The following is a 19,350-nucleotide window of genomic DNA, read 5'->3' as shown; positions in this document are numbered from 1 at the left end:
ACCTCAAACTCTTACTTATTATAAATTGAGTCAAGTTTATTTTGTTTGATGATTAACTCAAGATACGCATTTATAAAACATTGGATTTTACAAAAATACACCTACGCTATTTGTCAAACATTTGGGTTAATGCTTTTTAAGCCAATTTAATTACTTATTCCAAATGTTAGTTAAAAATATTTTAAAAGGAAAAACGCGCATGATTTAACGTCAATAAGCGTTCTTAAGCCTTTTAGCTAGAAAAGTCTCTAGTAATATCACTTATTTATAGATCTTTACATTAAAAAATGAATCAAAATTATTTATTTGGTCCAAACAGAATCAAGCCTGCCTTCATAAGGATTGACTTCCCTGAGATATCCCCCGTAACCTCCGGCACCAAAGGGAGATAAAGGCCCATGCCCAAGGCCTGCACCATAACCTCCATAAGCACCATAATGTCCTGCTCCTGCGAGTGGGTATATGAATTCTCTTGTGTGTTCATATTGATTATCACTAGGTCCAAATACAAAAGCTGCTATCGAAGTTATTAAAATAAAAAACATAAATACTAAGTTTTTTTTAATATTTAAGTGCTCTTCAAACGTAGTAAGAGGTTTCATTAATCTGCTGAACTACAATATTGGTCATGTTCAAACAGCAAAAGACAGCTGTTTTTTTCTTTTCAAAAAAGTATCGTTTCACTAATATTGATATGTTATAATATTCAAACCAGAATTTGTAATATTATTTATTCCGGGAAATTATTAAAAGTTGGATATATATATTATACTTAAATAAATACACATGTTTACCTCAAACTCTTACTTTAAATTAAAAAAATAACAAAATAATACATTTTCTTTGTTGTTTTAGTATTATCTATTGGATTTTACCCATTAAAACCAATCTTATTTAATAAATACCCTTGTTATGACCATTTTTAACGTTAATCTATTATACAATCAAAAATAAAATAAATACAACATGGTTGTATACATATTTCTAGTACGTTTAGTTGATATATTTTTTCCTTAAAAACAAAAATTTATTGTAATGACAAGGCATTATAACAAAAATATCAAATATTCTATTTTTTAACTTATTTATTTAAAAACTGGCCCAAAAATAATTTAGTTTAATGTATATTTTATACTTATAGTAGACTTCAACCTTAAAAGCTAGTTAAATTTTGGTCCAAATAGCTTCAGCTGTGTATCTTATAATAATTTAAGTCTTTATATATAGCTGAAGAAAAAAAATTGCTGATAAATTTTATTTTTAAACTTTGTGTTTTCTTTTTATAATGCATTTAGCCATCTATAACTTTAGAAGTTACTACATATTACCATCTTTAATATGCCAATTTTACTAAAATACTATGCAATTAATATTTTTGGACTTTTGGCAGAAGCAGTTTAAATACAGCTTTGTTACAATTGAGACAGGGGTCTGTAGAGAGCCCAAGACAGTGAGGTACTGTCTATAATTAAACTCCTAGTTAAGGTCAATGGGACATTTAGTCCTAAGGCAGTTCGACTTTCGACAGAGGGATTAAAGCTGGCATAAGGACCGTGGGGGGTTTACGCAGCAATGCGGTTCCCCGACCGGGTTACAGAGAAACACACGAAAAAAACTAACATGTATTAACAACTACAGCTTAAATAAATCCAACATTTTTTTTGTTACAATTGAGAATCCCCGTAATGCATCTGAATAAAGCCATGGGGTTTCATCAGGAGCTTAATTTTATATTAAAAATGGTTGCTAAAAGTGTTTTAGGGCTTTAATTCTACTTAGCCTTGCTTATAGATGTTTGTTTAAAAAAATCATTATTATAGGCAAAGAACGAGTATATAACATTAATAGATTAAATCAAAATTTCTCCAACGTTCTTTACTGTTACCAAATAACATAATACGAAATATCTTTACTAAATTAAATAAAAATCCTTTAGAATATATTTATTAATCTAGCCATGGAACTGACACAATGCTTTCATTGGAATTTAAATTATCACCTATTAAAAACTTTCTTTCGTTTTGTAAATGTCTTGACCCTACTTCTAAATCCGTATAAGCGGAGGGAGAATAATGATTGTAATCATATGGATAGGCGACATGTGAAGAATATAAAGAACTTCTTAGGAGCTGTGAAGGTACGTACTCCCCAGCACCATTAAAAATAGCAACCACATTAGAAATTAAATTAAGAAACATGAGCTTTTAATTATTCTAATTTTTAAGAAGTTTTTGAAACTTTTTCATTTTAACATCTGATGCGAATATAAAACATATTTAATTAAAGATAATCATAGCATGGACATTTAATAAATTGTATTTGCTTTATTAGCTATAAAACAACTTCTTTAATATAGGCTCACACAAAGTATTCAAAAATTTAATTTAATTTTTTTTGTCACTTTTATTTATAAGCCATACTTAATTAAAATATAATTAGCCTCAACGCCAAACTTATAACCTATTCCTTCTACTAGTATAAAACGACCCGGCTAAGTTCTAATAATTAAATTTTATTAGCAATTTGTTTTAAATCTTTGTAAAAAATAACAATGCCAGGGTCTCTATTACATCATCAAAGATTAAATTTTGTAATAATTTGCTCAACTAGCAATAAAAAATTAAAATTCATTTTTCAGAATGCGGGTTTTAATTGTTTAAACTACTTTTGCAAGGTTTAAATTAAATAATCCTTAATACCTGATAGGTCTTTAGATAACAACAATTATAATACAATTGTTATATTATAAACAGATAACCCGTTTAAACAATTTCTCAATCTTCTTCCAAATCTCGCTTGTTAATACACTTCTTTGCAAATCTTTTACACTCAACAAAACTTATGGATTCATTTTCATCTACAATAGCTATTATTAAAATTTTATTGTTACTACAGCAAATTCTTTGATATGCAACTAATTGCTGAAAATCCATTTTATTAAGAATTATCAATCCAAACTTAGAATGAACAGCATTTGGATCTTCTGTATACACAAGAAAGTCTAATCCATATTTTATTCCATCATTTAAAAAGAATCCTTCTGCTTTTAAATATTTCTCTACTATTTCAATTTTCTTATTCATTAACAAGATTTGGAGGGGGTTTTTAATTATTTACATATTAAAATGTTTTTATATGCTCTATGAATAAGTTTTATGATAATTTAGTTAAAGAAAGGGTTTTTAACTTTAAATATTAGGCTGGAGGCTTTAATAAAAGAATTGAATACATTTTTATTTGAAAGGAAATTGAGGTATAGTTGGATATATTTAACACTAAATACACATGTTTACTTTAAAATCTTACTGGTAAATCTAATAGCTTTTTATATATAAATCCTTTAAACATTAATTTGCTTCCACTTGTGAAAATCACATTTGCATCAGAAAGCTTAATTATGGTATATTTGTGTGTTTTGCACGCAATTTGGCGATAAAACGCGTAAAAATTAATAAAATATCTGTTTATTAATATAAATTGAATAATTAAATAAACCCGTTGAATAATAGACTATAAATAAAACCACTAAATACCCCCGCAACAACTTAATCAAATAATGATGTGGAGCATACAGCCACTAAAAACCGGCAAAAAAAACACGAAAAGATTTTTCAAAAATAAACACATTTATTTAAACTGTTTCTTTTTCAACCGGTGGTTCTTCAGGAGTTTCGACAGTGGGTTTTTCAGAGCCAAATCCAAAGATTGCTACTTTAAATAATGATAAAATAGTGGGTAAAAAGAAAGAGCTTATAAGAGTTACCATAATAGTAAGAGAACACAAGGAATATATAAATCCACTTCCTCCTAAATTCAAGCAGCCTTGGAAAACATCTGTTGGTGAGAGCGCTGATAAGAATAGACACATGAAATAAGCATAGCTGGAAGTTAATACGATTTTGCTATGTAAAATTGATATATTACTAATCATAAAATAAAAAACAGCTGCTGAAAGAGCAATTGTAATATAAAAAAGTAAAAGGGGGGTTGTTCTACAAAAGCAGGCAAAAAATAGTGCTATTATATAAGAATTTGTAATGCAATCTGTAATTCTTTTAATTTCACCATTTAAAGTTAAACAAATCCCTATAATAAAACAAATAATAACCATATAAACGTTTAAGACTTCATAATTTCGATGAAGATAAAATTCATAGAGACAAAAGTAAACGTTGGCTGCTGAAACAAGAGAATCTTGGTATTTCTTCATTTTAGCTGATGGGAAAATACAAATAGCCAACAGTAACACAATGAAAAGTGCAAACGAAAAACGTTGAATAATCCCAAGTTTTGTTATCATATAGGGGTGAGGTATATATCTTAAAAAAGGCGCCGTTGCAACTTCAGGATCAGGATTGTTTGCTGTGACTAAATCTAAAAAATTAAGAAAGTTCAACATTTTTACAACTCCCCTTAATTATTCTCTTTTTATTTAATTTTTGACCAATAAATTTTAGAGAGCTATAATGATAAAAGGGGTAAAAAGGGCAAGTAAATCTGAAGGCCACAAAGATTAATTGATTTACTCAGATTTGGTAAATGGATTGGGTAGAAGTATTGGTCAACTAAAAAATGGGAGCTCTAAAGCAGGTTGTTACAAGAAACTATGATTTTGAGAATGCCCACATAATTAAATAAAAGATTAAAAGGGAGATTTAATAACAGTTAGGGAAATCAATTGAAAAATAGGGATGTAAATAATAATTAAAAATATCTGTTAAGAAAAGCATTTGGGGTTTCTTAAATTGGCTTTAAAACACAAATCTTACGAGACTCTAACAGAGTTAAATGCTAAAGCTCTGGAAATTTTAAGCTGCTGCCAGAACTAAAATCAATTAAGATGAGTTAGATATATATAATATACTTAAATACAGCCCATGTTTAACTTAAACTCTTAATTTTTATAAAAAAATTAAAAAATTTCAGATTTTTGTGAATATATTAAAATTTAAAGAATAAATTTATTGCTTAATGAAAAATCACACTATAATCTATCTCCTAGTATACTTTTAATTCTATTTTTACACTTAGCCATACAAAGGGTGCTATTTAATAGATGTTGTTCTCGGTAGTAATTATTTCTGTTACTACTTAAAATATTAATTGGCATTCGGCGTATTAATCTGCACCGTTTAACACAATTTTATTCTGTAAATATAATTACACAAGTCTTCTAGGAAATATCTCCGTTTTTTTTAATTATAAGCAGCCCAATTAATAACATTAAATGCAAACATAGGGTCATTTGAATTTAAATTGTATTGTTAAAATATGTTGGATTATAGATATTTAAGCCGTTACTGTTTAATTTACAACTCGTTTTATAATTATATTCTACTTAATTTTACATCTTGAGACTAATTAATGTCAGTAAATCATTTAAGTATTTACATTGATTTTTTAGTGGTCCGTTTTAAATAGTAAAATAATCATTGGTTTTTTTTTAAACCCCCCAAACTTTAACTTTCATGAAGTATGTTCTATGTCTTGTGACATCGAAGACAGCCTAAGTTCTACATTTTTAATCGATTTAGCCATTGATATTATTTGTGGTTATATTTATAGTTGATGAAACAACACTTTTAAAGTAAAAAAATAATGAAACCCCACACTTTAATGTGCAAATACAAATGAGTTTTGCGGAAATATTCTTAAATAAATTACCCCTAATGTCTAATAGGTCTTCAGAGAACAACAAGTTTGATTAAAGTTTTTATTTTCTCAGGGAATCTTGATTAATTATAATTTGGCCGAAAGCATTATTAGTTTCCCTAATGAATTAAAACATATTCTTAAAAATTCTCTGTTTTGAGAGAGTCTAAAGTTTTTTAGACTCATCATCTAGATCAATTTTTTTTGTTCTGAATTCCAAATGCCCTTTGAGACCTTTACCAAAATTCAAAAAATCTTTATATAAATAATAAATGAGTACTAATGTAATTAATAAAATATCAGAATATAAAATCAATTTTATGGCTTTGGAAAAAAATGTTGATGTAAAACTTTTTAAAGACAAAAAAACTACTTCTACCGTCATGCCAAGCGCTTTAAAAACAGAAATGCCAATTGCGATTTTTCTTTGTTTTTTGATTTCTGATTGTAACTGTATTCTAATAAAAAAGATGTTGTATTAATGTAATTATGAATATAATAAGAATTGAAAAATCAATTCTTATGTAAGGTTGTATGGGTGGAAAAAAGAACCTACCACAAACAAGAATAATTAAAAATAGATCGATTGAACTTACTGTTTTAAGAATTTCCCTCGTTTTGTAATATTCATTAATTTTAGGATCCCTGCCCAATTTTTTAAAAAGATCAAAATTACGATGTAATTTTTGCTTTGATTATGTTTGAAATTACAAAACTTATTTCGCCGAGATACAAAACTAGTGCTATTAAAGAAAGAACTATGATATTTGTAGTAATATTAAAGTCAGCTAGAAAAATCAATGCCGAAATTAAAATAACATTATGAATCATTAATACAACAGAGATAGCATATTCAAATTGATTATCCATAATTATACTACTAACAATAAAATATTGTTGAAAGAGTGATAATTGGAGAGAATAAATACTATTGTTAACAATTTTAGTTATATTTTCAGATGCGTCCAGACCTTGTGTAATAATTTGAAGCTTTAAAACTACAAAACAAATATTTCTTATAATAGAAATGGCCACATGAACGCTTAAATTTTTAACTGAAAAGTTATTTCTCTTAATTTTTGGTGTTTTTGTTCTCGAGCCCTTTCTCATAGAAACAAAAATTAATTTCTATTTATACTGTCATCTCAAGTAATATTTAGTTTTTTAATATATCAGTAAAAATAGCAAAAATTAATTTATGTTTATACTGTCATCTCAAGTTATATCTAGTTTTTTAATATTTGATTAATAACAACAAAAATTAATTTATGTTTATCACTTTAAAAACTATGTGTAATTGAGCATACACATAGTTTAAAGTCGAAGATAACCATAAAAAGGGTGTTTATTAAATAGTATTAGCTTAAAAAGCTATAATCAAATAATTAATATTTACGTAAGAGCCAAAAATTACTGATTTTTAATCATAAAAAACATTTAATTATTTTGTTTAAGTAATAAATTTGATGTTAAAATGATTTTATCAATATTTTTTGTGATGACAGGAAATCAATTTTTATCAATGATGTGTTTATTAATTAATTTTTTGACCGAAAAAAACAATTAGGCAATAAGTCAAAATAGTTTTTTACATTTAAATATGAATATTTTATGTGATTTTTAATACGCGTTTTAATTCAACTATCACTTTTTTAATATTCTTTGTTTTTTAAGACGGCAGATTTAATCGGATATTTTTGTTTAAAAAATAGCTATTTAAGCCAAAACTAATTAATACACTTTTTATGATTAATCTTCGACTTTTTTAGTGTTTGAGTCAAAATTTAGGAGAGACAATTTTACAAAGGAGTTAAGATCATTAGTAGCTGTTGTTGTGTTATCCTCTATTAATATAATTTAAATAAATACCCTTAATGACTAAATACTTTGAAAAAACAGCATTGTTGTGTTATCCTCTATTAATATAATTTAAATAAATACCCTTAATGGCTAAATACTTTAATAATGAAGAGCTTACGCCATCTTCGATGGCACAAGTCAGCCGTCTTTAATATTTACGGGCACTCCCAAGACAGTATGGTACTGTCTATAATTAAACGCCAGCTCAAGGTCAATGGGACACTTAGTCCTAAGGCTAGCCGACTGTCGGCAGAGGGATAGATAGGGGCCCCCAGAGTTTTGCAGGAAACTTCTTTTTTTGCTGTAGGCAACCACTTTTCAATAAATCCGATTTTTTTTTCTTTAATATTTACGCCTTGTTGTTTTAATAAAAAAAGTTCTAAAAAGCAAGGCACAATTTAATTGTGTCATTCTTTTGTTAATTTTGACCAAATAATATAATTTATATTTTTAACTACTTAAAACAACCAAATAATTTTAAAACTAAATCTTGATTGTATTAATTAAATTTTATAACGTGCAAAAGTGATAAAGTTGCCCGATGTCATTAAATCCTTTTAACAAATAGATGTAATTGAAAGAATACAAGTCGAGTCATTTTTTGATATAAATATTGGTTATTTAAAAATCAAGTCAACCAATGTTATTAAAATTTGTAAAAAAATATTTACACCCAAATGTCGCGAATAATAAATAAAATAACTCATACTTCTAAAAGTATTGGTAAAAGCGTAGGAAAATATTTCGTTTATGGGTATTTGGGTGGCAAAGCAATAGAGAAAATTACACGTAGTAAAACATCCTACGGACTTGCGTTTGGTGCTGGCACTGCAGTATTTGGAACTTTATTTTCTAATATTGGAAAAGGGCTTTACAAGTGTAAGAAAAGACTATCAAAGACAATATAAACGTAAGAAAGAAGCATTGAAGTGGGGATGTGTAATAAAGACAGTAAAGGAAATTGGACTATTAAATAAATAAATAAATAATTTATTAATTATGAGATAAGTAAGGCAGTGTGTTTAATTTAAAATTAACTCGTTTAAACCCGTTAAAGATATAAATTTTAAATCTAAAAAACCAAGGATGGTGGGAGAAAAGAATTTGCAGACTTGTTGTTTCAAAAAATATTCTAAAAAGTTTAAATAAATAGTTGAAATAGTATTAATTAAATAACCCTTTATGTCTAATAGGTCTTCAGATAACGACATAAATAATTAAGAAAAATTGAACAATTGCAACAAAAAATTATTAATTTTGATACTTTTTAACAGATTACTGCAGCTTTTTGTCTTGCAATTATTTATTTGAGGCACAAAAAACTTTTATTATAAGTTTACAAAGTTATGTTGCTGTTACTACTTAAAATATTTATTGACATTCGGGGTATTAATCTTGACCGATTATAACAGTTGCTAGTTAATTAAAAAACTATTTTATAACTTCATATTTTTGTTTAATAGTCTATAAATTTATATAAATACTCTCTAAGAACTTAAAAGCGAAGAGTTAACGCCATGTTCAATAATTAAGGCACCTATTTTACTTCAAAATCTACAACCATTAAAGAAAAACTACGGGGTTTGGACCATTCTACAATATAGTTGTTTAAGTCAAAGATATACATAGAAAGGGCATTTATTAATTAAAAGTAGCTTAATTGGCTATAATACAACCGTTATTAAAAAAGAAAAAAGCACAATATTCTTATTAATTATTATAAAATGCCCAGACTATACACAAATGTGAAAAGATGGCTTCATAGGTTTTACACCTATCAATTCTTAATTATTGCTGTTGTGCTACCACTTTTAATATAATTAGTTGGATATATATATTATTATTACTACTTAAAATATTTATTGACATTCGGGGTATTAATCTTGACCGATTATAACAATTATAATTAAAAAAATACCCATCTTTAACTCAAACTCTTACTTAATTTAAATAAATACTATTAATGATTAAATACTTATTTAATGAAGAACTTAAGCCATCTTCGATGGGACAAGAGATTTGCGACTTAATAAAAGATCATTTTTTATACGCTAAATATCAATCCAAAAATTTTCCTAGAAATAATTATACTTTTAAATAAATATATTTATTCACTCTTTACTGCCATTTAATTTGAAGATGTTATATCACATAAAAATATTTTAAATTACTATTCTAACAAGATTTGTTTTTTGCATAGTTTTATAGTTTTTAAAAATAAACGAGCCGATTTATATGTTGTTTTCGAAAGCATAATAATCAGCCTTTTTTTACCAACTTCCTTGAATATCATAAGTAAAGTTGCACTATGGCAATAAATTCCGATATTTTTATAAAACGGCACTCTGATTATCAATATAGCAATGTTTTATTTATGTTTGCTTCTTGTTTTTATTAAACATTGTTTTGCTGTAAATTTTTAAATATTTCTTTATTTTTTTAATAAAATTTTTTACCATGATTTTTGGATCCAAACCAATTTACAAATTTGCATGCTACAATAAACGAAAAATGCATACAATGGGGAGAGCGTATCCATTTACAGAAGCACCAGTAGCAATATCTGAGTGCCCAATTAAAATTATTAATGATAAAGCAGAAATATTTTTCAATGGTACAATATTTAATACTTATGTATTGAGCATAGAAGAAAAAGTTTGTATTTTAAAAACTCTAGATGATGATAAATTGACTTTTACAAAAGCAAAATTGGTGGAAAATGTTTTATACACAGTTAAAATCATTGCTGAAGATGAAAAAACAAGAGAAGTAGAAATCTATAAGTTTGATGAATTCTTTCCTGGTTATAAAACCAAAGGTAAGATTTCCTTAATTAACGATAAATTAATTTTTAATAGTAAATTTGGATCAGGGCCAATTTTATTACAAACTAACGATATAAAAAAAGAAGTAGAGGCCATGTTAGCCCATTTAGATAAAGACGGGCCAATATTTGTTGAAATAAACAACCCAATTGAAAGGATTACGAGTACAATTATTAAAGATTTGAATAATATTAAAATAGTTCAAAATGAAAACGTAAAAGGTATTTTAATAGGATGTAAAGATAAGAAAATAAAAGATGAAGTTAATGTATTTGTTAAGAACATTTATCCTGGATCTTATTGTTTTGTAGAAGATATAACGCCTGGATATGGAGAAGTTCAACTTATTGGTAAACAAGGAGAGTTTTATCAAGTGAAATATAAAGATTTTATAGGACAATGTAGAGACAAAAGAGTATCTAAGGTTATGAAAGGAATTATAAGTGAAATTAAAGGCAGCACTTTCCAGTTTAAACAAAGTAAGGCTGAAGCGGCTGAAAGAACAGAAGTATTTGAAAATCTACCAATTGCCAAGAAAATTAAAATAACTGAAGAAAATGATATTAAAGACAATCAAATGAATGCTATTGAATTCATTAAACAACAAATAGAAGCCAAAGTAAATGTTAAAGAATTATTTATTAAATATATGAATTCTATTACAGAACACGATTCTTTGGCGATTTTCTATTTAAAATATCTAGCAGATAACAATGAAATAACACAAAAAATAGTTGACAAAACAGTACAAGGGGCTTCAAAAGATTTTCCCAGTTTAGCGGGCGAAATATTAGACGATTTAAAAATTTGTAAAATGATTTTTAATAAAAATAAAAATTTGGCATGTTTCAAGAAATTATTACCTATCGAAACTGACAAAGTTAAATTTATTAAAGAAAATGTAGAATTTTTTAATTTTTCAATTGATTACATTTATGAACATATGAATTCCCCCAGAGTTCAAGTTGAAAGCACAATAAATGAAAATCCTAAAAATTGGATTTTGTATCTTAAAAAGGAAGATGGTAATTATAAAAGAAATTTATTTAGAAGAATCGTTAAAATGAATTTTAAGAAGCATCCAATGAAAGAAATTTTTCAGCTTTGGCTTGCTTTTGAAGAGGGAGTTGGTGGTAATGTAGAAGAAGTTCACATGGCAGAACAAGCATATAATCAAAACAAATAAATTTTTTAATATTTTTACACGGTTTTATAAAAAATGTTGGTATTTTGCTATAAATGACAATATTATTAGTCCTTGATAATCATAGCAAAGGGTATTTATTAAATAGAATTAACTTAAATAGCTATATAACCCAACAATCATAGTTGAGAGTAATCATAATAAGGGTATTTATTAATTAGCTATAATCCAACAATCATAGTTGAAAATAATCATAACAAGTCTATTTATTAAATGGCTACTATCTTGTGCCATCGAAGATGGCGTAAGCTCTTCATCATTAAAGTATTTAGTCATTAAGGGTAAGACAGTATGGTACTGTCTCTAAATATAACGCCAGCTCAAGGTCAATGGGACACTTAGTCCTAAGGCTCGCCGACTGTCGGCAGAAGGATCGAAATGCTATAGGGGCCTACCAGAGTTTTGTGGGCAACTTCTTTTTTGCTGTAGGCAACCACTTTTCAATAAATCCGATTTTTTTTTAGTCATTAAGGGTATTTATTTAAATTATATTAATAGAGGATAACACAACAGCTACAATCCAACGATCATTGTTAAAGCTAAACCCCCTATGCCATTAACTCCTTTTAAAATATATACTTAAAACCCCCCCCCACAATTTGTCCAAATGTCATACTTAAAATTAACTTTCAAATTTTTGAATAAATTAATTTAATAAATTGTTTAGCACACCACAATAGGAATAATAACATTTTTAAAGCAAAGGCAGTTTTATCTGGGCTTTTAGCATTTATTTAAAGCGGGATTTAAGAATTTATTCAATCTCCATATTCAACAACTTTAATTTATGTTATTAATAACACTATCTAAAACAGTCTGCATTTTTTTTTTATAAATTTCTATTGCTTTTTGCAAAATATCCCTAGGCTTTCCCATTCCTTCAACGCATTCAAGATCAAATTCCACTTCTGATATTTCTGCCCATTCCACTTTATCCGATTGATTTATAGCCGGCCATTCTTTCTTTACATCTTGTTCTACCCTTAAATGGGTTTCTCTATTTTTATTATTTGGATCGTAGTTAAATGCAATAGTAGAAACGGGTGAGAATTTAGCATGGATCTTAGGCGATTCTGTAACTGCTATACCTGTCAAATCCAATCTTTGCCTTGGTGCCAACTTTAATAAAAGTGTGTTGTGTATTGAAACATCGGGAGTTTCAGTTTGTAAATCTAGACCGGTGACTGTAATAGGGGCATCCGTTTCGTTCGATTTCTTTAAATGAAATTTAATTGAGCATTCACTGCAAAAACCATCACATCCACAGCTTTTTTTTGACTTCAAAGTTCCTGAATAATAAATTGGCACTAATCCAAGTCTGTGAGCTATCATCTCATCGGGGAGAACAGTTCTATTCTCTCGTATTTCTACAACGTCAATAGCCGTGGCTGGGACTTCTGAAAGGAGGATTCTCCTTAGTGAATTGGCAAACGTTACGTTTGAATGTAAAATAAACTTTATGTTAGTTTTAGTAGTTTCTTTTATTGTAATTTTCATTTTAGGATTAAAAAAAATATGAAAAAATTTAAAGAAAGGGATGGCCAGCAAAACATAGAAAAGAAAATTATTGTAAGACTTTATAATTTGCTAATTATTGGAAAAGTATTAATTCAATAACCTTTAATGTCTAATAGGTCTTTAGATAACAACAATATTTATTTAAAATCTAAAAACATCTCTGAAATTATTTGTTATTTAGAAAATACGCCTACACAATATTTAAATTGCTCATAAGTGTTGTTTTAAACTTAAATCTTACGCTTTATATCTACAATCTTAAAACTCACAATAATTTTTGATAATGTAAAGATTTTAAGAGTTTTTTAAAAAATATTTAGTATAAAGGAATCTTAAAACTCACAAAAATTTTTGATATTGTAAAGATTTTAAGTGTTTTTTAAAAAATATTTAGTATAAAGGAATCATAAAACTCACAATAATTTTTGATATTGTAAAGATTTTAAGTGTTTTTTAAAAAATATTTAGTATAAAGGAATCTTAAAAATCACAAAATTTTTTGATAATGTAAAGATTTTAAGTGTTTTTTAAAAAATATTTCTTTTAAGTTACCCCTATGTCATTAAATTTATTCACAATTTAGTATAAAGGATGTTATCCAAAAACTCCGACTCTTCTTCTTTATAAATCCATTTAAAACTGAAGTTATATCTTTTCCCAACCAAGGTTGAAGCATTCATTTAAGCACTAGTTCTTAAGAAGGCTTAAATTTACATTTCTTTTGATTGACTTGACCTTAATGTGGAAAATGACAAAAAGTAATTAACGAACTGACAGAGAAGAAAAAGGCACTGGCGGAAAAAACTCCAAAAATTTTCTAGTAGAAAATATAATTTCATTTAAAACCTTAAATAAATATAAATATAAAATACAAATAATTTTTCAAGGTGGTTTTTAAAATTTGGCATCAAAACACCCTCAATTTTTAAAAAGTTGTTTGTATCTCTGCAATTTTTTATTTGAAATTGTGTTTTAAAAAAAAAAGTATTACGAAAAAGGTACATATAAATAAATAATGGCATATTTTAATTATGATAAGGTTGACAATTGCTAAACTATTTTATAATGAATTATTGAGAACAAGTGTGTAACGTACATATAAGTAAATAATGGCATATTTTAATTATGAGAAGGTAAATAATTGCCAAAATAATTGCGAACAAGTGTCTAACGCACATATAAATAAATAATGACACTTTTTAATTATGAGAAGGTAAATAATTGCCAAAATAATTTATAAAAAAATAACGCAATTAAATGATTTAAAATAAGGTAAACAATTTATATTAAATAAACACACATTCCCCATTAACAAAGTCTTTTTGAAAAAGAATTATTTAATTATATGTAATATAATGTCTTTTGTAATTCTTTATCACATGTTCTTACGTTAAGAACACCATCCTTATTCTTTTCAAGGTAGCACTTTCCACGGGCAGCTCCCAAGTGGGCATAGTAGATCGGAGGCACGATACTTACAGATTTAGTTGCACGAGCATAGAGGTGGCACAAGGCATACGTTGCTTTATACAATTGCATATTTGTAAAATTAGAATCATTTTTAATCACAACATATCTTACAGGCCTTGCTGTACCTTGTATTGCATGATGAGAAACAAGATAAAAATCAAAGATTCCCAGTGTACTTACTTCATCAACAATTGTACCGGGGACTAAGTTGTTTCCATTGCACATGAACCTGGTAGAATGACGTTTTTGGGCAACTAAGAAATTAATTTCTGGATTATAAGATTTATCCAAATCAAGGCAAGCCAATTTAATCGATTCAATTTCACATTTGTAAACTGCATCAAACATAGAATCACCAACACCATCTCTAAACACAATAATTCTTTGAGGTTTTTTCTGAGTACTAGCATAGTGGCTTTTAAGTAATGATTTTACACTGTCTTTAAGGGAACCAACTATTTCTTGTCTTCTTTCTTGTTGTTCAATAATGCTCTTATAATTAATAAAATCGTAATCCATTGATGCTACAACTGAAACTATTGAAGGACTATCAAGATCTGTTACACCTGGGTGATTTACATCGATACCAAATAAAATAGTAGAAGCATCTCCAAAGAGTTTTTCATCAATACCCCAGTTTTTACCTCCAAGTTTAGCGTTAATTTTTAATAATAAATTGGCTGCAAATGAAGGATTTGTAAGTTTGCAAATATTTGCTGCGACTATACACTGTGTAAAAACACCACTGTATGTCTCTGCAATTCTCTTAACTTCTTCGTATCTCTGTGCAGATTTATCTGGCAAAATAACAAGATTAAAACGGGATTTCTCAGCTTTGAAAAATTCTTGCATATTTTTTATGTAAACAGTTTGTGGCCTAGAAGTAAAATTAACACCATATTTTTTACCCAATCCTATAAATGAATCAATTGAATCGTCTCTTATAAAGTCATTTGAACGGAATGTGTAAATTGTCCATTTAGAAATTTCAATTCCTTTTAGTGCTTTAGCATTAATTAAATTCCAAGATCCGTTATTAACCCTCATATTTACATTAGAAAAACATATTTGTGGTGGTGGTAAAATAGTTGCTTTACAGTTTAACATTTTGTGATCAAAGGCCATTCCAAAGGTTTTCATTAAGTTATTTTCCAAAGCAGAAAGTTCATTTGCTTTTTGTGCAATGGCACCAAATCGATCAGCGGGTTTCTTAGCTGCTACTTTAATCATAGTCGCTGTCATATTTTCGTCAATTTTACGTATGTATTTTTGACCATTACAAATTTCAAGTACTTCAAATGGTAAGTGGATTGTCATTTCACGTTTTTTAATTATAACAAGAGGTAAATGTGGGTATTTGAGTGGTTTATATGTTTCAGCAAAATATTGAGCAACTGTCCACTTCTTATTTTCAATTTCAAATTCTAATGTTGAAGCCGATTGTGATGAAAGCCCTGATACTTTAAATGTAGAAACCTTTTCTCTATGATTAGTAGATACTTTTACACTCTTAATTAATTTTTCAAAATCATAATAAAAATTTGAACCTAAATCATCTTTCAATGGATTAACGTTATTTCGTCGCTGTTTGTTACCGTTATCTCCCGCAACTTGACAAAGAAGTTCAATAAGGGGAAGTGGTTTAATAAATACACCAAATGCCATATCTAAATTAAGAAATATTCCCGCTTTAATAAATTTTACTGTTGCAGTTAATCCTTGTATGATCTCTAGTCCGCAGCCTAAATCAAAAGGTTTTGAACCAATATCAAACATTCTCTTTTTATCTACTAAGAATTGTAACTTTTGATAATACCTGGCAATTATTTCTACACATTGAGATATGCCTGCCGAATCACCATTAGTACATTTGGACTCGTGAGTGTGCTTGTATTCTATTCTACATTGAAGATCACTATCTTTCATTTTTAAAGTGAGAGTTGTGTCAGGGAATTTTTTATTAGAAACAAGTACACTAAGACCATCAAAGGCATAAGGTTCTTTAAATTCATTTATCTCTGCCATATGTAAGAACTTAGAAAATATATTTTTAGGCATTACTTCAGGAATAAAAGTTACAGAGTAATTATGTAGAACTAAATCTTTGCCTTTATATGGAAACATGTTTGCTGTTACTGTACAACTAGTTACTTCTTTAACTGACATTACTTGCGGCTTTGGAGCTCTAAACTTAGAATTGTCTCTAGGATTATTGTAAGCTACCATTAAGGGATTAAAATAATTTGAAAAAAAACAAACAAGGAATGAAAAAAATAATACAAAATTAAAAAGAACAAACGAAATTGGGTTTAATTAAAAAAAGCAAGAATTTAATCAGTGATTTAAAAAGGAATTTGTAATTTTTAAAAAAATTATATTTTTATATGTCAAAACCATAGAATTCAATTTGCTAAAATATCAAGTGAAATGTCAAATTTAAAAATTCAAAACCAGAACAGTTTTGTTTAAATGAAATTTTAAACAGAATTTAATGACAATAGAAGCAACTTTAACATAAATTAATGTTTTAATTATTCTACGATAAATTAAAGAGAAAGAAGAAATTTGAACAAATGTCACATTTTATGATTGGCGCTAGACAAACTGATAAATCAATACTGACAAAAAGAAGTACCACACGGAAAAGCTGTTTAAATATAAAAAGAACTTGCTTTGGCTGGAATTGTATAACCAGTTGGATATTACAACTCACATGTCTTTAGTTGACTTAATTCGTGATCCTTTGATTTTTTTCCTGGAATTGTATAATCAGCTGGATATTACAACGCACATGTCTTTAGTTGACTTAATTCGTGATCCTTTGATTTTTTTCCTGGAATTGTATAACCAGTTGGATATTACAACTCACATGTCTTTAGTTGACTTAATTCGTGATCCTTTGATTTTTTTCCTGGAATTGTATAATCAGCTGGATATTACAACTCACATGTCTTTAGTTGACTTAATTCGTGATCCTTTGATTTTTTTCCTGGAATTGTATAATCAGCTGGATATTACAACTCACATGTCTTTAGTTGACTTAATTGTTGATCCTTTGATTTTTTTCCTGGAATTGTATCGCAAAGTTTTTTATGAATTGTATAATCAGCTGGATATTACAACCCGCATGTTCTTCGTTTTTTGTTGACTTAATTGTTGATCCTTTGATTTTTTTTTGCAGGAATTTTAATCACTTAAGTTTGAGATGTATGATGTTTTTAATTTAACCAAATTAAATGTCAAAAACATATTTTTAGTAGAAAAAGAGTTCAAAATAAGTTTTGTTAATAAAAAAAAAAAAAAAAAAAAAAAAAAAAAATGTTCGGATTTATTCAAGCTGTAGTTGTTAATACTTTGTTAGTTTTCTTCGTGTGTTTCTCTGTAATCCGGTCGGGGAACCGCATTGCTGCGTAAACCCCCCACGGCCCTTATGCCAGCTTAATCCCTCTGCCGACGGTCGGCTAGCCTTAGGACTAAGTGTCCCATTGACCCTGAGCTGGCGTTATAATTAGAGACAGTACCATACTGTCTTAGTCTTTTTATAGTGGGGTTATTACGACTAGCGCCCACTTTTGTAACGGCGTCCCGGTTAATGTTCTTTTACCTACCAAAGCGAGGCTCGAACCCGGGCAGTTCGGGAGTGAATCAGCAAGCCGACCACTAGCCCAACGCCGCTAAGTTTTGTTAATAAAAATGGTTATTAACAACATAGATTTTATGTTTTGGGTTGGCTGACTTAATGATATTTTTTAAAATGGAAAATATCTATTTTGGTTAGATTGTTTTGTTGAAGCAGGTTATTTCCTTTATTTGGAGATTGTAATATAAATTAAAAATAGGAACTAATTTAATAAAGATGGCTGATTATTTATAATTATAACAAATTATGATAAAGCAAAAAATCAGATCAAATTGTGTGCTTTGATAATATCATCGCAGCAAATAAAAGGAGGTAAACACAATGGGAGATAATTAATAAAATGTAATTTAAACTGCAAATAAATAATGCAGCAAATAAAAGGAGGAAAGCACAATGTGAGATAATTAATAAAATCTATTTTTAACTGCAAATAAATAATGCAGCAAATAAAAGGAGGTAAACACAATGGGAGATAATTAATAAAATCTATTTTTAACTGCAAATAATTAATTTGTGTTAGAAGTGGTTTATAAAAAGTATACATGTTGAAATAGTATTAAATAAATTACCCTTGATGTCTAATAGGTCTGCAGATAACAACAATATGTTTCAATAAAGCTTCATAAGTTTTAATATTCCGTTTTATATAACAACGATTGTATTGTAAATTTAAAAAAAGTTTTATTTTTTGAAATTTTTATTAAAATAGATGTGTTACTTTCCCAACAATTCCTTTTAAAAACCCAGTTTCTTCAGGTTTCATAATCTGTTCTTCGTATTTTACTACTTTACTAACACCAGATCCTGCCCCTTCTGCTGGCATTTCTGTAATTGCTACTACGGCTTTAGAACGTGACTCACCATCAATTTTTTCAGATTTTAATAAAGACATGATGTTTTGAGTATCTGTGCATTCAACCATTTCAGTGTAAAGATATGGTGATTTATTGGTAGCATCAATTAATTTATGTGTAAAATTACTTGAGTATCCAACACAGAGATCATCATGTTGGAAAACATAAGTACCTGCTGGTGTTAAAATTATTTTAAAGAATTGCCTTCTGTCATTGAATTGTATATCGGATATATACAACTGTGTAGAATTCCTTTCTATTGTTATTGCTTTAGTTCCTAAACTTAATAAAGCTGAAATACTTACGGGATCCGTATCTTGTATGCTT

At 27.9% G+C, this 19,350-nt stretch overlaps 1 protein-coding gene across 1 annotated transcript; it reads right to left on the bottom strand.

Moving 5' to 3' along the window:
* Nucleotides 1-302: 302 nt before the first annotated feature.
* On the bottom strand, nt 303-19,091 carry LOC143921903 (protein argonaute-4-like). Its single transcript, XM_077445220.1, has 5 exons — nt 18,962-19,091; nt 17,477-17,536; nt 14,449-16,748; nt 12,630-12,756; nt 303-514 (listed from the first exon to the last, which is right to left on the bottom strand). The coding sequence occupies exons 1-5, from the start codon at nt 19,089-19,091 to the stop codon at nt 303-305; spliced, it is 2,829 nt and encodes a 942-aa protein (XP_077301346.1).
* Between the last annotated feature and the right edge of the window lie 259 nt (nt 19,092-19,350).

Source organism: Arctopsyche grandis, unplaced genomic scaffold, assembly GCF_051622035.1.
Source record: "Arctopsyche grandis isolate Sample6627 unplaced genomic scaffold, ASM5162203v2 HiC_scaffold_34, whole genome shotgun sequence".
NCBI lineage: Eukaryota > Metazoa > Arthropoda > Insecta > Trichoptera > Hydropsychidae > Arctopsyche > Arctopsyche grandis.
The sequence above is the reverse complement of the archived record's forward strand: the minus strand, read 5'-3'. Positions and strand labels throughout refer to the sequence as shown.